The sequence below is a fragment of the Oryctolagus cuniculus genome, chromosome 9, assembly GCF_964237555.1.
Source record: "Oryctolagus cuniculus chromosome 9, mOryCun1.1, whole genome shotgun sequence".
In the NCBI taxonomy this organism is placed as follows: Eukaryota; Metazoa; Chordata; class Mammalia; order Lagomorpha; family Leporidae; genus Oryctolagus; species Oryctolagus cuniculus.
This window is the reverse complement of record NC_091440.1, coordinates 101,474,289-101,500,180: the sequence shown is the minus strand read 5'-3', so window position 1 is coordinate 101,500,180 and position 25,892 is coordinate 101,474,289. Positions and strand designations below refer to the sequence as shown.

The window sequence follows — 25,892 nt, the reverse complement described above, 5'->3', positions numbered from 1 at the left end:
TATTCTTCTAATTATGGAGATTTGTATTTTAATATGGCTGAGTCCTTTAAAATTGTAACACTGTATTTACTACAGTGTGTATTTTAGAGTCCTGATATGTGGTAGATTTAAAAATATCATTTTTTTCTTAATAAGGAAAAGGAAAAATGGCTCATTTTTAGCATTTGAGATAAATCCTGATGACATTTTAAAAATGAATAGATAATGCATGCATAAGATTTGAAAGTACTGATGATGTAATAAACTATAGAAACTTCCTGAAGGTAATGCCTATCAGCCCTTTTCCTGCAGATTCTTCCAGGAGAAATGCTGTTTAATTATCCAGGCACTCACATACACAAACACATATTTATCTTTTTTATACAAAAACAATCCTATACCTTGTCTCAGTATTAGTTTTCCCTTATGTACTATTTTGGAGTTTTTTTAATGTCAGTCCTTAAATTCTTTTATCTTTTGAGTTTTAGTTTGTTCAGATATAACGGTGTGTGTGTGTGTGTGTGTGTGTGTGTGTGTGTTTCAAAGATGTGCTTATTAATTTGAAAGGCAGTGCTAAGGAGAGGATGGGAGAGAAGCAAGGTCAAAGCTACCTTGCTATTGTTAAATAGGGTGAAAGTTTTAATGAACATTGAGGTACTTAGCCTTTTTATTTTTAGGTGATACATCTTTACAGAAAAGAGACTTTTCTTCCCTAAATTGTGTGTACTTTTTAAAAAAAAGATGATATTTATTTGAAAGGCAGAGTGACAGAAGGACAGAGAGCTCTTCCATCCACCAGTTCACTCCTCAAATGGCCTTTCCCGACCAAAGCCAGGAGCCTGGAACTCCATCTGGGTCTCCCATGTAGATTGTGGAATCCCAAGCACTGGTGCCATCTTCTCTGCTGCTTTCCCAGGCTTACTAGCAGGGAGATGAACTTGAAGAGGCACAGCTGGAACTTGAAACAGGCCCTCCAATATGGGAGGGTGACATCATTGGTAGCGGCTTACCTTTTAAATATTTATTTATTTATTTGGCAGTTGGGGAGAGAGAGAGCTCCCAACTGCTGATTATTCCCCAAATGGTTGCAACTGCTGGAGTTGGGCCATGCTGAAGCCAGGAGCCAGGACCTCCAGCTATGTCTCCCATAGAGGTAGCAGGAATTCAAGTACTTAGGCCATCTTCTGCCGTTTCCCAGGCGCATCCACAGGGAGCTGGATCAGGAGCGTAGCAGCTAGGACCTGAGCTATACCTTCTCAATGGGATGTCAGTGTCTTGCACAGCACAGCATCTTTTTTTTTTTTTTTTTTTTTTAAGATTTATTTTCTGTATTTTGAAAGTCGGAGAGAGAGAGATCTTCCATCGCTAGTTTACTCTTGAAATGGTTGAAACAGCTGAGGCTGGGCTGTGTAGAAGCCAAGAGGCAGGAGCTTCATCTGGGTCTCCCATGTGAGTGCAGGGGCCCAGGCGCAAAGTCTGTCCTCCACTACTTTCCCAGGAGCATTAGCAGGGAGCTGGATAAAAAGTAGAACAGCCAGGACTTGAACCATCTGGCATGCCAGCATTACAGGTGGCAGCTTAACCTGCTACACCCACTGCACCACAGTGCCCACCCACAAATTCATTTATTTATTTTTATTTTTTAAAAAATTTATTTTTTTTTGAAAGGCAGATGTGTATATAGAGGGAGAGACAGAGAGAGAGATCTTCCATTCGTTGGTTTACTTCCCAGTGTTTGCCATAGCCAGAATTGGGTCAGGACAAAACCAATAGCCAGGAGCTTCATCTGTGTCTCCTACATATGTACAAGTTTATTTATTTTACTTGAAAGAGTGACAGAGAGGAAGAGACTGCAGTGGCTCTACCTGAGCCACACCAAAGCCAGGAGCCAGGAACTCTATCCTGGTCTCCCTCATGGGTGTCAGGGGCTCAAGTCCTTGGGCCATTTTCTGCTGATTTCCCAGGTGAGTTAGAGAACTGGATTGAAAGCAGAACAGCCAGGTACTGAAACTGGTGTTTTAATATGGGATGCTGGCGTTCCAGGCAGTGGCTTTACCCACTGTGCCACAGTACTATTCCCTGTCCCTTCTCCAAACCCTTTGAAATAGAGACTAGAGAAATGTTTGGAACAGTGGTTAAGATGCTGCCCGAGATGCCCACATACCACATCAGAGTACCTGGGTTAAAGTTCCTGTTCTGCTTCCGATTGCAACTTCCTGCAGGTGATGGTTCAAGTACTTGGAACCCTGTCACCTACCTGGGAGATGAGGACTGAGTTCCTGGCCCAGCCCCTGCTGTTGAGAGGCATATGGGGAGTGAACCAGTGGCCACAAGATCTCTTTGTCTCTGTGCCTTTCAAATAAATAATAAATGAATACTCTTTTTAAAAAAGATTTGTTTTATTTATTTATTTGAAAGACTTATGCAGAAAAGGAGAGGGAGGGAGGGAGGGAGGGAGAGAGAGAGAGAGAGAGAGAGAGATAGATATCTTCTATATGCTGGTTCACTCTCCAGTTGGCTGCAATGGCTGGAGCTGTGCCAATCTGAAGCCAGAGGCCAGGGGTTTCTTCAGGGTCTCCCAAGCAGGTGCAGGGGCCCCAAGCACTTGGCCATCTTCCACTGCTTTCCCAGGCCATAGCAGAGAGCTGGATCAGAAGTGGAGCAGCTGGGACTTGAACCGCCACTCATATAGGATGCTGGCACTGCAGGTGGTGGCTTTTACCTGCTACACCACAGCGCCAGCCCCTAAATGAATACTCTTAAATCTAGTACAGAAAGACTTTGAGTCTTTTTTGATGTGTGTGTATATGCATGTAAAATTTAATGTGTAATTATAAAAACACTGTACATCTTTTTATATCCTACCTATCTCTGTTGGGGACATTTTACAATCATGGAAGGTATTCATTCATACCACAATTTTTAATAGCCTTTTTTTTTTTTTTTTTTTTTTTTTACAGGCAGAGTGGACAGTGAGAGAGAGAGAGAAAGACAGAGAGAAAGGTCTTCCTTTTGCCGTTGGTTCACCCTCCAATGGCCGCCTTGGCCGGCGCACCGCGCTGATCTGAAGGCAGGAGCCAGGTACTTCTCCTGGTCTCCCATGGGATGCAGGGCCCAAGCACTTGGGCCATAGCAGAGAGCTGGCCTGGAAGAGGGGCAACCGGGACAGAATCCGGTGCCCCAACCGGGACTAGAACCCGGTGTGCTGGCGCCGCTAGGCAGAGGATTAGCCTATTGAACCGCAGCGCCAGCCTAATAGCTTTATTTTTAAAAAAAGATTTATTTGAAAGTCAGAGTTACACAGAGGCAGATAGAGAGAGAGAGATCTTCCATCCACCGATTCACTCACCAATTGGCCGCAGCAGCCGGAGCGGCGCTGATCCGAAGCCAGGAGCCAAGAGCTTCTTCAGGGTCTCCCACGCAGGTGCAGGGGCCCAAAGACTTTGGCCATCTTTCACGGCTTTCCCAGGCCATAGCAAAGAGCTGGATCAGAAGAGGAGCAGCTGGGACTCGAGCCGGTGCCCATATGGGATGGCGTCCTTACCTGTTAAGCCACAGCACCAGCCCATAAATAAATCTTTTAAAAAAAGCCTTTAATTTGGAAATTCATAATTGCCAAAATTTTGAAGTAATCTGTATACTTTTGAGTACGTGAACAGATACGCTCTGCCATATCCAAGCAATGGATTATTCAATATTATAAGCCAGTGAGTTATCAGGTCTCCAGATGGCATGGGTAAACCTCAGTATGTATTCTAATTGAGAGAAATGAATCTGGAAAAGCTACATAAAGTGTTACTCCAACTGTTTGATGTTCTGGAAGAATTAAAATTATGAAGACAAAACAAAGACCAGTTATTGCTAACACGTAGATGGGAGAGAGGTATGAAGAGGAAGGGCACAGAGGATTTTTAGAGCACAATGTTACGAGAGTATCTTTAGTTTCATGAGAAACAGCCAAACTTTTCTTGTGGTGATATCAATTTGTATTCACACCAGCAATGAATAAGAGTTCCTGTTGTTCCACATCCTTGTAACATTTGATATCATTGTTCCGGATTTTGGCCATTGTAATTGGTGAAAACGGTGACATCTCATTTCTCTGATGAAATATAATATGAAGCATATTTTTAAAAAAGAGATTTATGTATTTGAAAGTCAGAATTACACAGACAGAAGGATAGGCTGAGAGAGAAGTCTTCCGTTCACTGGTTCACTCCCCAGTTGGCTGCAACGGCCAGAGCTGCGCTGTTCCAAAGAAAGGAGCCAGGAACTTCTTCTGGGTCTCCCACGTGGGTGCAGGGGCCCAAGGACTTGGGCCATCCTCCACCACTTTCCCAGGCCACAGCAGAGAGCTGGATCGGGAATGGAGCAGCTGGGACTCGAACTAGCACACAAATGGGATGCTGGCACTTGGCAGGCAGCGGCTTTACCCTCTATGCCACAGCACCGGCCCCACAAAATAATTTTCTTACAAATAAAGTGAGCAAGAGTTTACCCTAGTGATTAAAATGCATGCCTCCTATATGGGAGTTAATTCCAGGCTTCAGCTACTAACCCCAACTTCCTGTGAATGTAGACCGTAGGATGCAATGATGGCTCAAGTAGTCAGGTCCCTGCTACCTATGTAGGAGATCTGAATACTTGGGTACCTGGATTGGGCATTCAGGAGGTGAAATAGCAAATGGGGTTGTGGTGGAGTGAGGGAGAGGGGGAGACTCTGATGTGTGTCTCTTCTCTGTGTATGTCTCTTTTCCTCTCAAGTAAAAGCATTTTTTTTTAAAGATCTATTTATTTATTTTAAAAGGCAGAGTTACAGAGAAAGAGAGAGACAGAGAGCTCTTCCATCCGCTGGTTCACTCCCTGAATGTCTGCAACAGCCTGAGCTGAGTTGATCCAAAGCTGGGAGCCAGGAGCTTCTTCTGGGTCTCCCATGTAGGTGCAGAGGCCCAAGCACTTGAGCCATCTTCTGCTGCTTTCCCAGGCACATTAGCCAGGAGCTGGATATGGATAGGAAGTGGAGCAGTTGGGACTATATGGAATGCCAGCACTGCAGGCAGTGGCTTTAACTTGCTATGCCAAAACACTGACCCCTGAAAGCAATTTTTCAGTTGTATAATTGCTGTTGATTTTATTTTGTCCATACATTGTTTCCCTGATTTTACTTAGATGTCTATCTGTGTACTGTTGTATTTCATTATTTTGTAAAATTCTTTGTCAAGACTATTCGTAAATGTCCACTTCCGTAGGATGCCAGTTAACCCAGCAAGGGATTTTAAGGGACCTCTCAGCCTTTCCTGAGGATGTGCCTTTGGGCTTGTGTTTGTGATTTCCATTTAGAGATGCTGACCTGTCTTATTCAGGTGCTTTTGATCACTTGCTCTCTCTGGTGTCTGTCTGTGGTACTGCATATTTTCTGGCATAACCGACCTCTACCACCCAGCTTTTTTTCCCCAACAACCTCAAGGCATCTAAAGTATGTTGATTCTGTCAGCTCTTGCAGTCGGGTATGACAAGAAAGCAGTCCTTTGGACAACTCTAGAAGAAACTGGAACAGTGGATACGGTCCACTCTTTTTTTCCTGTGAGAGGAAAAGCCACAAGCAGGACATTTTCTCCCAATTACATTGAGCTGTGCTGGCTTGGGAGAAGGGCTGTTTTGGAGGAGCATGTGCTTTTCATACCCATTTCTTTGTGCCTCTTGTTAGTTTTCCATTGTCTTGGGTTCTGTGACTTCTTAACTGATTTCTCAAGTTCTCAAAGGCCTTTTGAACTCTATAATTAATTAGGCATCTCTGTAGGAAAATGATTGAGGCTTCCCATTCCACCTTCCCTTTCATTTTCTTCTATGACCTTGACGCTTTTCTCCTGAGCTTTTACTCTTTTTAAAGCTTAATTATTTTATTTTATTTATTTGTAAAGCAGAGAGAAAGAGAGACAGGTAAATCCACCTGCTGATTTACCCACCAAATGCCCGCAACATTTGGGGCTGAGCCAGATCATCCAGCAGCCAGGAACTTGGGCCGTCTTCTGCTGCTTTCTCAGGTGTATTAGCAGGAAGCTGGATTGGAAGTGGAGCAGCCAGGACTCGAACTGGCACCCATATGGGATGTCAGCGTTGCATGCAGCAGCTTTACCTGCTATGCCACAATGCTGGCCCCAGTTATATATTCTTAAAGATATTCTTTCAGGAGAAATTGAGTACTTCTTTTATGCTAACAATTTTAAAAAATATATTTCTTGGCCGGCGCCGTGGCTCACTGGGCTAATCCTCTACCTGCAGTGCTGGCACCCCAGATTCTAGTCCCGGTTGGGGCGCTGGGTACTAGTCCTGGTTGCTCCTCTTCCAACTAGCTCTCTGCTGTGGCCCGGGAGGGCAGAGGAGGATGGCCCAAGTGTTTAGGTCCCTGCACCTGAATGGGAGACCTGGAGGAAATACCCAGCTCCTGGTTTTGGATCAGCACAGCGTTGGCCGTAGCAGCCATTAGGGGAGTGAACCAACGGAAGGAAGACCTTTCTCTCTGGCTCTCTGTCACTGTCTATAACTCTCTCTCTCTGTCTCTCTCTCTCTTTCACTGTCTAACTCTGCCTGGCAAAAAATAAAAATTTATATATATATATATATATTTGGGCCGGCGCCGCAGCTCAATAGGCTAATCTTCTGCCTTGCGGCGCCGGCACACCGGGTTCTAGTCCCGGTCGGGGCACCGGATTCTGTCCCGGTTGCCCCTCTTCCAGGCCAGCTCTCTGCTGTGGCCAGGGAGTGCAGTGGAGGATGGCCCAGGTGCTTGGGCCCTGCATCCCATGGGAGACCAGGATAAGTACCTGGCTCCTGCCATTGGATCGGCGCGGTGCACCGGCCGCAGCGCGCCGGCTGCAGCGGCCATTGGAGGGTGAACCAACGGCAAAGGAAAACCTTTCTCTCCGTCTCTCTCTCACTGTCCACTCTGCCTGTCAAAAAAATTAATATATATATATATATTTATTTATTTGAAAGGCAGAAGGACAGAGAGAGAAGAAAAGAGAGAGTGCCAGAGCCAGAGCGGTTTTTTTTTTTCCTTTTGAGAGGTAGAGTTATAGATAGAGGGAGAAACAGAAAGAAAGGTCTTCCATCTGCCTGATTCATTCCCCAGATGGCCGCAATGGCTGGAGCTGAGCCAGTCTGAAGCCAGGAACCGGGACCTGCTGTGTTTCCCATGTGGGTGAAGGGGCCCAAGCACGTGGGCCATCCTCTGCTGCTTTCCTGGGCCATACTCAGAGAGATGGGTCAGAAGAGGAACAGTTGGGTCACGAATTGGCGCCCACATGGGATACCAGTGCCACAGGCGGTGGCTTAGCCTGCCACGCACATTGCCAGCCCCAGGAGAGATCTTATATTGATTTACTTCCTCAAATGGTTGTAACAGCTACCACAAGGCCAGGTCAAAACCAGGGGCAAGAAACACCATCTGGGTTCCCCACGTGGGTAACAAGGGACCACCCACTTTGATCATCTTTCACTGACTTCCAGGAGTATGAAGCTGTATTGGAAGCTAAAACAAGCCTGCTGAATTTATAAATTTCTTTTTATCCACCTGTTGCATGATCATATCTCCTTTTTTTTTTTTCTGTGAATGTGATTTACATGATTGGTTTTTACAACTTTGAATTTTGGGGAGAAACCTAACTAGCAGATGATTATTTTTGTTGCTGTATTGCTAGATATAATTTGTTTTGTGAATATTTTTACAATTATTTTCATACATGAGATTGGCTTATAACTTTGCTTTCTTGAAATGTCATTGTTGCAGCACCATTTGGAGAGTAAACCAGCAGATGAAATGTCTCTCTGTCCCTCTCTCTCTGTAACTCTTTCAGATAAATAAATAAATATTAAATATATCATTGTCAGTTTCTGCTAAGGTATGCTGGCCTCATAAAACAGGCTAGGAAGTGATTAGTTGTTGTTCCTCTCTTTTCTTGGAAGAATTATGTTAAGTTGGGATGGTGTCATATCTTCTTTAAATTAATGTTTGATAGAGTTGACCTAAAAAAGACATCTGGGGTTAGAATTTCTTTGTGGAAAATAGGGAGCCAGGAATTCCATCCGAATCTCCAAAGTGGGTGACCATGGCATCTTCCACTGCTTTCCCAGGCTTGTTAGTAGAGGGCCAAGCAGCCAGAACTCAAACCGGGAATCCAGTATGGATGTGGCTTAGCCTGCTGTGCCACAGTGTTTGCCCCATCTTTTGTGACAGTTTTGATGTTGTATTTTTCTAGGAATTTTTTAATATATTTCATCCAAGTTATTCAGATATATAATTAATCACAAAATTCTTCCATTATCTTTTTAAAAGTTTGTAAAGATGCTCCTCTTTTTTTTTTTGTTTTAAAGATTTAATTATTTATTTGAAAGTAAGAGTTACACAGAGAGGAGAGGCAGAGGCAGAGAGAGAGAGAGGTCTTCTATCTGATGGTTCACTCCCTAGTTGGCCACAATGGCCAGAGCTGCACCAATCCAAAGCTAGGAGCCAGGAGCTTCCTCTGGGTCTCCCACGTGAGTGCAGGGGCCATCTTCTGCTTTCCCAGGCCAAACCAGAGAGCTGGATAGGAAGTGGAGCCGGCACCCATATGGGATGCTGGTGCTTCAGGCCAGGGCATTAACCCTCTGCGCCACAGTGCCAGCCCCAAGATCCTCCCCTTTTATTCCTGACTTGTGCTTTTTCTTTTTTTTTTTTTTTTTTAACTACTAGATCATTCTTACTAAGGATTTAACAAATTTATTAGCTTTGCAGAGACCAATTTTTTTTTTTTTTTTGACAGGCAGAGTGGACAGTGAGAGAGAGAGACAGAGAGAAAGGTCTTCCTTTGCTGTTGGTTCACCCTCCAATGGCCGCTGCGGCCAGCGCACTGCGGCCGGTGCATTGCGCTGATCTGAAGGCAGGAGCCAGGTGCTTCTCCTGGTCTCCCATGGGGTGCAGGACCCAAGCACTTGGGCCATCCTCCACTGCACTCCCGGGCCACAGCAGAGAACTGGCCTGGAAGAGGGGCAACAGGGACAAGAATCCGGTGCCCCAACCGGGACTAGAACCCGGTGTGCCGATGCCGCAGGTGGAGGATTAGCCTACTGAGCCTCAGCACCGGCGGCAGAGACCAAATTTTAACTTGAATGACTATTAATTTTTTGTCTCCTGTTTCATTAATTTTTTTAGTTTTGTTCTTTGGTATTTAGATTAATATGGTTTTATTCAACTTCATAGCTAGTTGATTTTCTGTAGAATTTATAGGTAAAATCTCATTTTAGGCGGTGTAGCTCTGGACTCAGACCTGGGTTCCAGTTCTGCTTCTTAAAAATTATGAGATGGCGGGCCGGCGCCGCAGCTCACTAGGCTAATCCTCCGCCTAGCGGCGCCGGCACACCGGGTTCTAGTCCCGGTTGGGGCGCCGGATTCTGTCCCGGTTGCCCCTCTTCCAGGCCAGCTCTCTGCTGTGGCCAAGGAGTGCAGTGGAGGATGGCCCAGGTGCTTGGGCCCTGCACCCCATGGGAGACCAGGAAAAGCACCTGGCTCCTGGCTCCTGCCATCGGATCAGAGCGGTGCGCCGGCCACAGCGCGCTGGCCGCGGCGGCCATTGGAGGGTGAACCAACGGCAAAGGAGGACCTTTCTCTCTGTCTCTCTCTCTCACTGTCCACTCTGCCTGTCCAAAAAAAAAAAAAAAAAAAAAAAAATTATGAGATGGCACTGATGTAACATAACGAGTTAGGTCACTGCTTGTGATGCCAGCATCCCATATGGGCACTAATTTAAGTCCTGGCTGCTCCATCTCCATTCCAGCTCTTTGCTAATGCCCCTGGGAAAGCAGTGGAAGACCCAATGTGGGGAGATCCAGATGAAGCTCCTAGATTTGGCTTGCCCCAACCACAGCCGTTGCAGCAATCTAGGGTAGTGAACCAGCAGATGAAAGATCTCTCTCTTTCTATGTCTCTGTAACTCTGCGTTTCAAATAAATGAATCTTAAAAAAAAATCATGGGACAAATTCAAATTTTTCAATAAAGGAGTTACATTATGTCAGAAGCATTCTAAATTTCGCGGGACTGTTCCTGCTGTGAACAAGAATCATTTTCCTATACTCATAGAATTAACTTTTTGGTTATTCTGGTTTTCAGTTTCCTATCTTCAAAAGATTATGATAGATATTTAAGATATCTAGTGAGGAGTTACTGAGTGTTTACCATTTGCCCCACACTTCACTAATATTAAGCAACTGGATCCTCTCCATAACTCTGTTAAGGAACTGTGGTTGGCCTTCTGCATCTGTGGATTTATCCAACTATGGATAGAGAATATTTTTGGGGAAAAAAGTATCCAAACTGAACATGTACGGGCTTTTTCTTCCTTAAACAGGACAATTACAACTTAATTAGCTTTTATTTTGTGTTCTATATTATGAGTAGTCTAGGGACAATTAAATAATGTAAGTACTTCAGCAATTTAGGTAAAGGACTTGAGCATCTGTGGATTTTGACATCTGCAAGGGGTCCTTTAAACTGTCCCCCACAGATACCAAGGTACAACTATATTCCTTTTTTTTTTTTTATAAAGATTTATTTATTTTAAAGTCAAGAAAGAGAGAGAGAGACCAACCTTCCATTCACTTGCCAAATGGCTGCAGTAACTAGGGCTAGGTCAGACCGAAGCCAGGAACTAGATGCTTCATCTAGGTTTTCCACACAGAGAGGCCCAGGCACTTAGGCCATCTTCTGCTGCTTTCCCAGGTGCATTAGTAGAGAGCTAGGTCGGAAGTGGAGCAACTGGGACACATACCATCACCCCTGAGGGATGCCAGCATTGCAGGCTGCAGTTTAACCTGCGGGGCCACAATGCTGGTCCCTGTAATGTTAGTATTCCCATTTTATACACGAGGAAGCTGAAACACAGAAAGGTTGAGTATCTTGCTTAAGATTATAGTTGATAAGTGACAAAGCTTTATGAAGTCTTGGGTATATGCCAAAAATGATCTTGAAATAAATCTACTTCCTGTTTTTGTCTTTGTTATCCCATATCATAATCTCTTGCTATTTGGGATCTAAATGAAATGTAGAAGGACAAAACCTTAGTATCTTTAGTTTTCTGTAGTTTTCTTCAAAATGCTGTGTGTTCAGTTTTCTAGCGCTCCATTTTATTGTTCACTATGCCATAAGATTATATAGTTGCATCCAGAAACTTTGAGATACTATTATGTTATATAAGCTGTTTTTGATTGCCAGAAGTTGGATAGACAGATTACGACAGCATTTGACTTAAACTTGGAACCATTGATAAAAGGAAATATAAAGACGGGCTTTGTGGCTTAGTAGCAGGTTAAGTAGCCTCCTGGGAAGCCCGCATCTCATATTGGAGGGCTGATTCAAGTCCCTGGTGCTCTTTCAATCCAGCTCCTTGCTAATGCATTTGAAAAGCAGCAGATGATGACTGTGACTCAAATATTTGAGTCCCTGACACCCACATGGGAGACCAAGATGGAGTTCTTGGCTCCTGGTTTTAGTGTGGCCCAGCCTGGCTGTTAGGGTCATTTAGGTAGTGAACCAGCAGATAGAAGATCTCTCTCTGTCTGTCTCCCACTCCCCCCCCCCCCCCCACTTCCCTCCTCTTCTCTCAAGGAAGTATATCGATTTTCAGAGTGAATATGGGGCTAGAATTTCTTTGCTTATGTCAAAAAGCTTTCCTCTCCTCTCTTCTACATTAGTCTGTTGCTAGAAGATGAAAGTTAACTTTTATGGTTGGGTTAATTATCACTGAATTACATTATACATTTCTCTACTCTTTTTAAGGATTTATTTATTTATATATTGAAATATATATTCAAGTATTGAATATATAAATATATATATTTATATATTGAAATAAATATATAAATATTTATTTATATATTGAGAGAGAGAGAAAGGAAGAAAGACACACAAAGAGATCTTTCATCTGCTGGTTCACTCCCTCAAGTGACTGCAATGGCCAGGGCTGAACCAGGCCAAAGCCAGCAGCCTAGAATGCCATCTGAGCCTCCATGGGTGTGGCAGGGGCCCAGCCATTTGGACCATCTTCCACTGCTTTCCCAGAGGTGCATTATCAGGGAGTTGGATCAGAAAGTGGAGCAGGCAGCACTCAAAGGATGCAGGTGGCAGCTTAACCCTTGTGCTACAGCTCCGGCCCCCAAATTGTGTTCTTTTTTTTTTTTTTACTTGACAGGTAGGGTTATAGACAGTAAGAGAGAGAGACAGAGAGAAAGGTCTTCCTTCCGTTGGTTCACTCCCCAAATGGCCGCCACTTCTGGCGCTGCACTGATCCAAAGCCAGGAGCCAGGTGCTTCTTCCTGTTCTCCCATGCGGGTGCAGGGACCCAAGCACTTGGGCCATCCTCCTCTGCCCTCCCGGGCCACAGCAGAGAGCTGGACTGGAAGAGGAGCAACCGGGACTAGAACCTGGTGCCCATAGGGATGCTGGCGCCGCAGGTGGAGGATTAACCAAGTGAGGCATGGCGCTGGCCCCCAAATCGTGTTCTGTATAGAGCTTAGCTTAATTTAGCTTAGCTCCCTCCGTCCCTCCTTCCCTCTCTCCCTCCCTCCCTTCCTTCCCCCCCCTTCCTTCCTCCCTCCCTCCCTCCCTCCCTGCCTGCCTGCCTTTATGCAGAGTTAGAGAGAGAGAGAGAGATCTTTCATCCTCTGGTTCACTCCTCAGATGGCCACAGCGACCAGGGCTGGGCCAGGTGGAAGCCAGGAGCCAGGTGCTTCTTCCAGGTCTCCCATGTGGCTTTAGGAGCCCAAGGACATGGGCCAGCCTCCGATGCTTTCCCAGGCCATTAGCAGGGAGGCTGGATTAAAAGTAGAGCAACTGGGACTCGAACCTGTGACCATATGGAATGCCAGCACTGCAGGTGGCAGCTTAACCTGTCATGCCACAATGCCGGCCCCAATATAACTTTTCTTTACCTTAAGAGATTGCTTTTTTTTAGGTCGGGGGAGATATTAATGTGGATAAGTATTTTTAACTGTTGATTAACAAATAATATTAGGAAGATTGAAAAATTACTAAATTAATTAAGTGGAAATATATCTCCTTTTTTTTAATACTGAGTTTTTTGTGTATCAAATATTAACAAAAGGGTGAGTTTGGGACTAGAGAGAGCAGAAGGACATAAAAAAAGAAGATCCTGTTGTATGGCTAGTAAGTTACAAAGCCATCAACCTACCCCACCACACCACTGAAATTCATAAAGTTTAAGGAGATAGGTTGAATTGTGTATTTTAGCTAGTGACATCACATATTTCTTTCTTTCTTTTTTTTTTTTTTTTTTTTTTTAATTTATTTGACAGATAGAGTTAGGCAGTGAGAGAGACAGAAAGGTCTTCCTTCCATTTCACCTCCCAAATGGGCACCATGGCTGGAGCTACGCTGATCTGAAGCCAGGAGCTAGGTTCCTTTTCCTGGTCTCCGACGCTGGTGCAGGGGCCCAAACACCTGGGCCATTCTCCACTGCCCTTCTGGGCCACAGCAGAGAGCTGGACTGGAAGAGGAGCAACCAGGACTAGAACCTGGCACCCATATTGGATGCTGGTGCCACAGGCGGAAGATTAACCAAGTGAGCCACCAGCCGCGACATCACATATTTCTTCATTGGATGTATCTTACTCCCTTTGCCAACTTTTGAGATACAGTTGGTTATCTTGACCTCAAATAGTATATTTTTAAAAAGAAGCTTGTCTGTCTTTACCTTGAATGAAAAATGGTTTGAAAAACAGAACCATCATAATCTGCTTGATGCATGTTTTTTGTTTTCCTCTTCTCTTTCTCCCTTTTCAAACACATGACTGTCAGCTGCTTGCATCAGTGCTCAGTGATAATGAGATGGGAGCAGTATTCCTTTTGTTTCTTTTGTACCATTGATGAGGGATCTGGGAAAGTTTATTGGTTCCTTCTCATTCTCAAATGGGCATCCTCAATTATCTTTATATACAGAAGATCAACTTAGTATATACTAAGTAGAGATTTCAACAAACTGAAAATGAGTCTTGATGAAGAATGGGATGGGAGAGGGAGTGGGAGATGGGATGGTTGTGGGTGGGAGGGAGGTTATGGGGGGAAAAACCACAACAATTCAAAAGTTGTACTTTGTAAATTTATATTTATTAAATAAAAGAAAAAGGGCATCCTTTGAAGATAAGAATTTTGTCTCTACCTGGAATTAACAGTTACATAGGACTTGGAAACACAGGATTGCTGGGAATTTAAGAACTAACTACAGAGCAATATTTTAGTAGAAAACAAAACACATCTTGGTAGGAAGTTCTAGCAGATATGAAAGTCTTATTCTTACATTAATTCTTAACCAGCCTTAATAAACCTTTGTGATCCAAGTTTTGGTATATTACCATCCCTCTATATAATTGTACATTTCATCCTAATTGTTTTGTCTGCATTCTTATACATTTCAGGTTTACGGATCAATGGAGAACTAATCTCTGCCTACCCCCAGGTGGTAGTAGTGAGAGTTCCAACCCCTTGGGTGCAAAGTGATAGTGACATTACTGTCTTGCGCCATCTAGAGAAGATGGGATGCCGACTGATGAACCGACCTCAAGCCATCCTAAACTGTGTTAATAAATTCTGGACTTTTCAAGAGTTGGCTGGCCATGGTGTTCCATTGCCAGATACTTTCTCTTATGGTGAGCTCACTAATTACAATGTATAGACTAAGTGTTAAAATCACTGACTGTTTTGAGAGCCATACTAAGCTAATAGTATACATTTCTAGATATGAAAAAGCTTCTCACAGAAGTAGTTTTTTTAGAGTTAACAAACTGGACAGAAGAAGTATGAACCCTATCTGAAGATTAGTTTCATGATATGGGATGGAATGGGTTTAGAAGACTTTCTCAATAAAGGATCAAATAGTAAATATTTTCAACTTTACAAGCCATCAATTCTCTATAGTAACCTTCAGTGAAGCTGATGTAAGCTGCTGTAGATATTTATCTGATCACACATGAATAGCAAACAAGTCACAAATAGGTGCAAGTTATAGGACCATGCTTTGAGTAGCACTACTGTAAACAATATTATACTTAATATGCTTCCTGCCCTTCTGTTTCTAGTTTGGAATCCATCAGACTTACTGTAAGTCAGTACAGAGTTTTCCATAAGAGCATTTCTCTAAATAAATGTCCAGTAGAACGCTTGGATATTTAATGTGGCTTTAAAAAGAAAAGAAATTCCTGTCCTCTTCTCATTGTTTATATTTTACAGGTCTCCCCCCTCACCTCCTCAAGCCTATATGGCTTGTGAGCTTTTAGTTGCTGTTTTTAAGCAGTAATAAATGGAATACTTGACAATTCTTTGTCCCCAGTGCTTTTGCGATTTTATGGCTTATATCATGGTTCTGTAGTTTGGATTTTATGAGAATGGAAAAGAGGGAAAAAAAAAGATAGCCAAATTAGCAAATATTACCTTTGTAATAATGTTGATGGTTTAAAATTTGATAACTGAGTTCTCTTAATTTAGGTTTCAAATTTCTCATATTGTAAATGTTTAAAGAAGTTCTACTTGAGTTAATTTTTGTCATGCTTTTTTTTTTTTTTTTAAAGATTTATTTTATTTATTTGAGAGAGTTACAGAGAGAGAGGGGTCTTCCATCTGCTGGTTCACTCACCCAGTGGCCATAACGGTTAGGGCTGAGCCAATCCAAAGCTAGGATCCAGGTGCTTCTTCTGGGTCTCCCACATGGGTGCAGAGGCCCAAGGATTGGGCCATCCTCTACTGTTTTCCCAGGCCCATTAGTAGAGAGCTGGATCAGAAGTGAAGCAGCCAGGACTTGAACTGGCACCCATATGGAATGCAGGCTCTGCAGGCTGGGGCTTTAACCCACTGCACCATAGCATTGGCTCCTGTCATGCTGATTTTTATAGCTACAAACCATTTTTGCTCTAATCTTGCTATTGTGTTATTTGTTCTGGGGTCATAAAGACAGTAAGAAACAAGACTTAACCAATGGATGCTGAGTACCTCAGTATAGAAAGAACTCTGATTAAAAATGGAGGTAAGAAAAATTAGTATGTGTGTTTGATAATAAAGAGGCATACATGCATATATAGCATCTCTTCAAACTTGGATACATCTTAAGCGACTGATTCTTCAATATCTTAATCCAGTCAGGGAATTGAATATATTAAAAGAGATGTTAAAGCATCTGAAGTGTTTGAAATTATACTTCAGCTCATTATTTTCTTCAAGAAAAACAAAATTAGCCATTAGGCTCTTAACTTTCCATGTCCCTTTCTCTGTCTTTAGTGTAAATTAAATTGATCACAAAATGCCTCTGCTGCTATTGTTAAATTTCTTTTTTGCTCAAACCAGGCGGTCATGAAAATTTTGCTAAAATGATTGATGAAGCAGAAGTACTGGAGTTCCCAATGGTAGTGAAGAATACACGGGGTCATAGAGGTGTGTATGAGTTGTTGCTGTGATATATAACTTTGAAATTACTCTTGCAAAGCAGTAAGAGTGATTTTGAAACAGGGCTTTTGATGAATAATTATTGGGAAACAATAGGTGCATGATATCTAAAGATAATAGAAGACTACTGTGAGGTGTTCAGTTAGGCTAGAAACTCTTTTTTTGCTCAGTGATTATTCCAGAGAATTAGCGTGCATACTTAAGCGAAATCTTAAATGTCTTCATTGTTCTCTCTCTCTCTTTTAAGATTTTTTATTTATTTGAGTTATAGAGAGAGTAGAAGATACATAGAAAAAGAGATCTTCCATCTACCGATTCATTCCCCAAATTGCCGAATGGCCAGGGCTGGGCCAGGTAGGAGCCAGGAGCTTCTTCTGGGTCTCCCACGTGGGTGCAGAGGCCCATCTTCGGCTGTTTTCCCAGGCACATCAGCAGGGAGCTGGATCGGAAAGTGGAGCAGCCAGAACTTGAACTGTGCCCATACAGGATGTTGGCATTACAGGCAGTGGCTTTGCCCAATACACCACAACGCCAGCCCCAATGTTTTCTTCTACAGTACAATGACCTTAGATCATTAACTTCAGTCACACCCCTTAATTTATGTAGAAGACTTAAATGTTGCAAGAGTGGTAGAAACAGATTATTAATCTTGTTAGTATATTTTTATATTATTTCACTAATATTTTTAAAAAGATTTATTTGTTTGAAAGGCAGAGACACTGAGAGAGATCTTTAATCTTCTGGCTCACTCCCCAAATGCCTGCAATAGCCAAGACTGGGCCAGCCTGAAACCAGGAGCTTGGGACTCCATCCAGGTCTTCCACCTGGGTAGCAGGACCTCAGGCACTTAGTCCGTCGTCATCTGTTTCCTCCCAGGCACCTTAGCAGGAAACTGATTGGAAGCAAAAGTAGAGAACTCAATCTGAGGCACTTTGACAGTGTCTGAATAGCAGCCCAAACCTGCAACACCTTATTGATACCCCTACCACATTACTTTTTATAACTAAATTACTTTGGTCAAGGAAAACTTAAAAAGGAAGCATAAATGTAATTGATTCTATAATAGCAGATTGGGACACAAGAAGGGGCAGGCAAGTAGGGATTAACTGCCCACGGTTTGCTTACTTACATATATGTATTAAGATTTATTTATTTATTTGAAAGGCAGAATTACAGAGAGGCAGAGGCAGAGAGAGGTCTTCCATCCACTGGTTCACTCCCCAGATGGCTGCAATGGCCAAAGCTGTGCCAATCTGAAGCCAGGAGCTAGGAGCTTCTTCTGGGTCTCCCATGGGGGTGCAGGGGCCCAAGGACTTGGGCCATCTTCTGCTTTCCCAGGCCATAGCACAGAGCTGGATCGAAAGTGGAGCAGCCGGGACTGGAACCGGTGCCCATATGGGAATGTCACACTGCAGGCAGTGGCTTTACCTGATATGCCACAGTGCTGGCCCCACATACTATATTTTCAATACATATTATTAAACTGTGTTTTATACATTGTATGTACTTTAATTCTTTTTCAATCACAGGCAAAGCTGTATTCTTGGCTCGAGATAAGCATCATTTGGCTGATTTAAGCCATCTTATTCGCCATGAAGCTCCATACCTGTTCCAGAAGTATGTAAAAGAATCTCATGGACGAGATGTACGTGTCATTGTCGTGGGAGGCCGGGTAGTTGGCACCATGTTACGTTGTTCAACAGATGGGAGAATGCAAAGCAACTGCTCGCTAGGTAAGAACAATTCTAGTGTCTTTACAGTGGTACTACACCTTGTCTACTGAGTATTTCTATATAACTATAGGTCTTTTTACTCAACAAATTGAAAAACATCTTCCACCTATAAATATCATCTATAAATTATTACCAGTGCAATAAGTATTTTTGTGTGTGTTGGTTTTCTGATTTGATTAGATTTTACTGAATCAAAAATTTTCTTTCACCTGGGCTCAATTTTGTAATTCTGTTCACACATGTAAGAGTTGTCTGATCCAAATTACAGATTCCCTCCTCCATCCTTGATGACATATTTACATGGTTGAATTCATTTACTGCTGGTTTTGATTTTCTTAAGTATGTATTTTCTGAGATCACTTGTTGTTGAAGTTAATTAAAGCTTACTCTTTGGATTTTTCCTCCTTTATTTATTTATTTATTTTGAAAGGCAGAGTTACAGAGAGAAGGAGAGAAAGAGAGATCTTCCATTCACTTGTTCACTCCCCAGATGGCTGTAACGGCCAGGGCTGGGCCAGGTCAAGGCTAGGAATCAGTAACTTATTCCAGGTCTCACACATGTGTGGTAGGGTTCCAAGGACTTGGGCCATCTTCTCTGCTTTCCCAGGCGCAATAACAGGGAGCTGGATTGACACCTGGGACTCAAACAAGCATCCATATGGGATAACAGCACTGCAGGTGGTGGCTTAACGCACTAACCTGCCTCTTTTCTGTTTATATCCCTCAATCTAACTTCTCTATCCTGAAGTTTTCTCCTTATTTAATAATGGCTGCACTATCCTTCCAGTTTAGAGCAAAATCAAGAGTTACCCTGATCTCTCTCTTCCCTTAAACCTTATATCCAGACGATCAAGAACTCCTTGAAATCTCTACTCTAAAAATGTAGCCAAATCTAACATTTTCTCATCATCTTCACAACTGATACTGTCTTCTCTTAATTTGATTACCCATGTTAGCCTGTGTTCATTCCTGCAATCTGGAAATAGTGCTTGGAAAATTCCAGAAATAGTAATTCATAAATTTTAAATTGTTCTTCTTTCTGAGTAGTGTGTTAATCTCACGCTATTCTATGTAGTTTTCCAGGCCCAGGATATGAATTGTTTCTTTGTCTATCCTATCTGTACTGTATACACTACCCACCTCTGAAGTCTTTGTTATCAGATTGACTGTAGTATCACTGTGCTTGTTTTCAAATAACTTATTTTACTAAAGGTGTCTCAAGTAGTATGTGACAGTTTTATTATAGTGTATTCTTGCAGTTATTCTATTTTATTATTAGTTGTTCATCTCTTACTGTGACTAATTTATTAAGCTTTGGTATTTGTACTAAAGGGAAAAACAGTATACTGAAGTTTCAGTATTATCTAGTTTCAGGTATTTTTGAGGGTGTTAAAACATATCCCCTGCAGAATGGGGAAACTACATAGTGCAAGTCAAGTGAAGGCAGGCCTTGCTTGAAATTCCTCAGTAGCTCCGTATTTCATTCAGAGAAGAACCCAAATTCTTACAATGGTCATAAGCCTCAACCTGATTTGTTTCCAAGTTAGTGTCCCTGAGATCTACAGCCAAATAGATGAATCTAAAGAACATAATGTTGATTAAAAATGTAATTCAAAAAAATGAACATGTGGCTGCTTGTGTTTCTAAAGAAGAGATCATGGTTGGGTATGTGGCACAGCAGTTAAGATGCCACTTGGAATGCTGGTGTTCCATATTGGAGAGGGAGGCTTCAGTCTTTACTCCTTGGCTTCCAATCCAGCTTCTTGCTAATGTGTGTTCTGGGGGTCAGCATGTGATGCTCCCACCCACATGGGAGACCTGGATTGAATTTTTAGTTATAACCTTGGCCTGGCCCAGCTCTGGCTGTCACAGGCATTTGAGAACTGAACCAGCAGATAAAATATTTCTATTTTTCTCTTTGCCTTCCAATGAAATGAATTTAGATTTTAAAAATCAAAGAAGGGATTAGAGCAAGTAGAACAGCAGCAGTCACTAAATATAAAGCAAATGTTCCTAAAGTTTTGAGAGTTTTGAGGGAACTGAAAGTATAGGAAAAACACATCATGTCTTTCTGGGCAAAATTCAATGAAATGTTCATGTACCTAGTCCAGAAAACCAAATTAAAATAAAACAAAAAGTAAATAAAAAAAAGAACCAAAGAGTGTGCAATCATAAACCAACAAAAAAACCTACTTTTTTATAAAAATATTTATTTATTTATTTGAAAGTCAGAATTGCACAGAGAGAGAAAGAGAGGCAGAGAGAGAGAGAGGTCTTCCATCTACTGGTTCACTCCCCAACTTGCCAAAATGGCCGGAGCTACGCTGATCCGAAGCCAGGAGCCAGAAGCTTCCTCTGGGTCTCCCACATGGGTTCAGGGGCCCAAGGACTTGGGCCATCTTCCACAGCTTTCCCAGGCCATAGCAGAGAGCTGGATCGGAAGTAGAGCAGCCGTCAGGACTTGAACTGGCGCCTATATGGGGTGTTGGCATTGCAGGTAGTGGCCCCACCTGCTACGCCATAGCGCCAGCCCCAAGACCTGCATTTTAAAGTGAAACATGAAATAAGTTGGCCTCTGAACTCTCTGCAGTTTCACTTAGCTAGAAAAATATTTATCACAGATTTGCTTATGATAGGAGTAAAGGCAAACAATCTAGATATCCAACAATAAATTATTTAAAAATTGTGGTACATTCATAAACTAGGAGCTATGCTATAGTTAAAATTATATAGTTGGGGTAGGCATTATGATATAGTGGGTTCAGCCATCTTTTGAGATGCCCACATTTTATATCAGAATACCTGGTCCTGGTTCAAGTTCCAGCTATTCCATTTCCAATCCAGCTTCCTGCTAATATTGCTCCTGAAAGGCAGCAGGTGATGGCTCAAGTACTTGGGCTCCTGCTACCCATGTGGGAGAACAAGGTGGAGTTCTAGGCTCCTGGTTTTAGCCTATCCCAGCCCCAGCTTTGCAGGCATCTGGGGAGTGAACCAGAAGATGGAAAATCTCTCTCTTTCCCTCCCTTCCTCTCCCTGTTTCTCTTTCTGTGTTTCATTGTGCCTTTTAAATAAACAAGCAAATCTTTTAATTGCAAGTCACAGAGAATATATGCATAATGATTCCATATTTTAACTATATGCAAAATAAATAATGCATTGTTGTGAATACACATGAATAAACTATAAAGAAAAGGCAATTGATAAATACAAAATTCAGTATAGTTGCTTATTGTTGAGAAATTGGAATAGTTTTTCCACTGTAGATTTAAAAGATATTCATTATATAAATCACAATTTCTACTCTTGAAAAATTACTTGCTTCCTAGAATTCATTTTTCATGCCCTGTCTTATATTTTTCCATCATAATACATCATGTTTATTAGCTGGAAGAGAGCTGAATGGTGTCTTCTTTTAAGGTCACCTTTTCCTTCTTATTACCATAAGATTTAATTCATGGTTTCTCTTTATACTTTAGACACAAGGACCAAAAGAGGTAATTAGTTTTTTGTGTTATAAAGGTTTATTATTTATTTGAGAAGCAGACTTACAGAGAGGTCTTTTGTGTGCTGATTCACCCCCAAATGGCCCCATGGTTGGAGCTGGATTGATATGAAGCCAGGAGCCAGGGTTTCCCACGTGGTGCAGGTTCCCAAGTACTTGGACCATCTTCTACTGCTTTCCCAGGTGCATTAGCAGGGAGTTGGATCAGAAGTGGAGCAGCTAGGCCGGCGCCGTGGCTCACTAGGCTAATCCTCCACCTTGCGGCGCCGGCACACCGGGTTCTAGTCCCGGTCGGGGCGCCGGATTCTGTCCCGGTTGCCCCTCTTCCAGGCCAGCTCTCTGCTATGGCCAGGGAGTGCAGTGGAGGATGGCCCAGGTGCTTGGGCCCTGCACCCCATGGGAGACCAGGAAAAAGCACCTGGATCCTGGCTCCTGCCATCGATCAGTGCGGTGCGCCGGCTGCAGCGGCGGCCATTGGAGGGTGAACCAACGGCAAAAAGGAAGACCTTTCTCTCTCTGTCTCTCTCTCACTGTCCACTCTGCCTGTCAAAAAAAAAAAAAAAAAAAAAAAAAAGAAGTGGAGCAGCTAGGACTGGAACCAGTACCCATTTGAGACAAACTCTAATCAAATTATATAAGGCTATGAAGTATAGCCTTGTCCTGTCTCTCTTTGTCTAGTCCCTTTAGTTTTCATAGTTTCTTTATCAATTTATTTAGACTGTTTCTTCTTCTTTTTTTTTTTTATATAAAAAAAAGATTTATTTATCTGAAAGGCAGAGTTACAGAGAGGCAGAGATAGAGACAGAGAGAGGGCTTCCATCTACTGGTTTACTCCTCAGATAGCTGCAACTGCTGGAGCTGGGCTGATCCAAAGCCAGGAGCCTGGAGCTTCTTCCAGGTCTCCTCTACAGCTGTGGGGGCCCAAGGACTTGGGCCATCTGCTGCTGCTTTCCCAGGCCATAGCAGAAAGCTGGATCAGAAGTGGAGCAGCCAGGACTCAAACAGGTGCTCATGGGGTGCTGGTGTTGTAGGTGGCGGCTTTACCTGCTGCACCACGGCACCAGCCCCCTAGACTATGTTTCTTTTTTTTTTTTTTTTTTTATTTATTTTTTTTTTTTATTTTATTTTTTATTTTTTTGACAGGCAGAGTGGACAGTGAGAGAGAGAGACAGAGAGAAAGGTCTTCCTTTTGCCGTTGGTTCACCCTCCAATGGCCGCCGCGGCTGGCGCGCTGCGGCCGGCGCACCGCGCTGATCCGATGGCAGGAGCCAGGAGCCAGGTGCTTTTCCTGGTCTCCCATGGGGTGCAGGGCCCAAGCACCTGGGCCATCCTCCACTGCACTCCCTGGCCACAGCAGAGAGCTGGCCTGGAAGAGGGGCAACCGGGACAGAATCCGGCGCCCCGACCGGGACTAGAACCCGGTGTGCCGGCGCCGCTAGGCGGAGGATTAGCCTAGTGAGCCGCGGCGCCGGCCTAGACTATGTTTCTTAAAACACTATACACATGTTCTTCGAAAAGTTTGTAGAACATAGAATTAAGAGATTATTTGGTGTAAAAAAATTTTGAAATACATACATTTTTTTCATAAGACACATTTTCTATAGTTTTTGACCTCTTGTATAAGTGGATTTGAAAAATTTTTGTATGAAAACAAAATTTTTACTCCCATTTTCATGAATATTTTAAGGTATCCTTGGGTAAATTTTGTTTTTTATTCCAATCTGACAAATATCTATCTTCTTTAAAAAAAAAAAAAGATTATTTGAAAGTCAGTTACACAGAGAGAAGTAGGCAGAGGGAGAGAGAGGTCTTCCAACCACTGCTTCACTCCCCAATTGATCGCAATGGCCATAGCTGCGTTGATCCAAAGTAAGGAGCCAGAGCTTCTTCCAGGTCTCTCACACAGGTGCAGGGGCCCAAGTCCATCTTCTACTGCTTTCCCAGGCCATAGCAGAGAGCTGGATCGGAAGTGGAGCAGCCAGGTCTTGAACAGGTTCCCACATGGGATGCCAGCACTGCAGGCGGCGGCTTTACCTGCTACGCCACAGTGCCAGCCCTCAAATACCTATCTTTTAATGGAAAAATTCAGTCCATTTTTATTGTAATTACTAATATGCTTCATCTTACTCTTTCAGTCTTGTGCTTGTTATTTTTTAAGTGCTTATTTTTCATGTATTTTCTTCTACTTGAAAGGCAGAATGAGAGACAGAGAGAGCGAGGTTTCAATCACTGGTTCACTCCCCTGCAGCAGGCAGGGCCAGGCCAGGCCAAAGCCAAGAGCCCAACTCCATTTGAGGCTCCCATATGGACTACATGTCCCAAGTCATCATCTTCCCAGGATTCATTCACGGGAAACTGGATTGGAAGCAGAAGAGCTGAGACTTGAAGTGACACTCCAACACAGGATGCGGGTATTGTGAGCTGCAGCTTAACTTACTACATCACAATACCTGCCCCTGTGTTTGTTATTTAGCTTAAATTATTTCTTCTCTCTCCTGATTTTTAGTGATTTATAATATACCATTAATTCCATTTTCAGTTCTGCCCCTCTTTCCCTCAACCTCATTAAAGTGGAAGATTAACTTGATTTTGCATTCCATCAGTAATTATTTTTTCTTTCTCAAGGTGTATAATTCGACATAGTCTATTTTGTTATTTGAGAAGATAACAATTTTCCCTGATAATCTTTACTACTTCTCTGTGTCATCATAACAATATGAAGTCTTTGGAAATATCTTCCCTTCCCCTCGGTGATCTCTCATTCCCTCCCCTTCAGTGAGGAAATTGGACAGCTTTACTTCCTTCTCTGCTCCTTTCTCTTGATTCAGTTATTCGTTGAACAAATAATTTCGAGCACCTCCCTTTGCCCGGTAGCTGTTACAGCAGTATTTTATGTATAGCACAAGATTTCCTGTTTTAATGGGTGTTACATTCCATTGTTTTGCTATAATTATTTAACAGTTTAGTTCCTGTCTAGACTGGAATTTCTCTTCTTGTTCAAGATGTCTTTTACTTTATATCCATTCCCAGTCTTCATCCACTTAAAATTAATTATTCCTATGTTGCAAATTTCATTACTTACTACTCTTTAGTCTCCATCTTCATCTTTCCATATCTTAAGATCTATTTTTAGTTATAATACAAGTAGTGTATTATGTCATTATTAGTATCTTTTCTTTTATGATTTTTCCTTAAATTTTTTCGTCTGTGCTTTGATTTTATGAATTAACTCTTAAAAGAGCTTGTATTCTCTCTTTTTCTCTAATTTTATGTTTTTTGAAAGGCAGATAGATAGAGACAGATCTTCCATCTACTGGTTTACTCTCCAAATTTTCTTAACAGCTGGGACTGGGCCTGGCGTAAGCTAGGAGACTGGGACTCAATTTAAGTCTCCCATGTGGGTGGCAGGGATCCAGCTACTTGAGGCATCATCTGTTACCTCCTAGAATGTGCATTAGCAGGAAGCTGGAATTGGAAGCAGAGCCAGGGCTCTAACCTAGGCACTCCAATACGAAATACAGGCATTCCCAAACAGCATCTTAACTGTTGGCCAAATGCCTATCATCCTGTAATGAATTTATTTTAGTTTGGGATTTTTTTTTTTTTTTTAGCTTCAGTAAGTCTTTGTGCTGAACTTGAGTCTCCTTAATGTGCTTTTGTTTTCTTCGTTCAAATCATAAATGGATTGTTATTTTTGTTGTTGTTGTCTTAACAGGGTTTGAGTAGCTCTGATTATGTGGAAAATTTCCTAAGGCCTCAGTCCTATAGATGCAGGACAACAAAGTCATCTAATTCATGAGCCAGTATTCCAATACCCTTTCTATTTCCTGAATAGCTCTATTCTCTGTCTCAACTGTGGGGGTAGGTGTCAGTTTACGTGTAGAGCTACTTTTTGGCCTCTTTGGATTCAGAGATAGCAATATTATCAGCTTTATTCCTGTGGGTACGCAGAACTCTGACTTTGACCCAAGTTCTTTTCATTGTTCTTTGCTCTTCAATCTTTAGTTTCCAAGGGAGAATCTAGTTCTTTTACTCTCTTTCTGTCAGCTACCAGCCAAGCCCATGACTTCACCTACACCCAGCTAGATACCTTATGACTTGGAAGCCTTTAGCTTAGGAATGGCAGATAGTTTGGAGTGAAGGCTATTCAGGAAGAGAGCCACACTCAGGTTACCATGTTCTTTTCCTCTGTTCTGT

The 25,892-nt window shown here is 42.6% G+C and overlaps 1 protein-coding gene across 3 annotated transcripts in view; it reads left to right on the top strand.

Moving 5' to 3' along the window:
• RIMKLB (ribosomal modification protein rimK like family member B) overlaps positions 1-25,892 on the top strand; it is a 56,133-nt gene that overhangs the window by 25,116 nt on the left and 5,125 nt on the right. For all 3 annotated transcript variants that reach the window (XM_051850138.2, XM_051850136.2, XM_051850137.2), the window contains 3 exons: positions 14,444-14,674; positions 16,362-16,448; positions 17,990-18,193. In XM_051850138.2, coding sequence (XP_051706098.1) covers positions 14,444-14,674; positions 16,362-16,448; positions 17,990-18,193 — 522 coding nt within the window. The remainder of the gene's footprint in view (positions 1-14,443; positions 14,675-16,361; positions 16,449-17,989; positions 18,194-25,892) is intronic.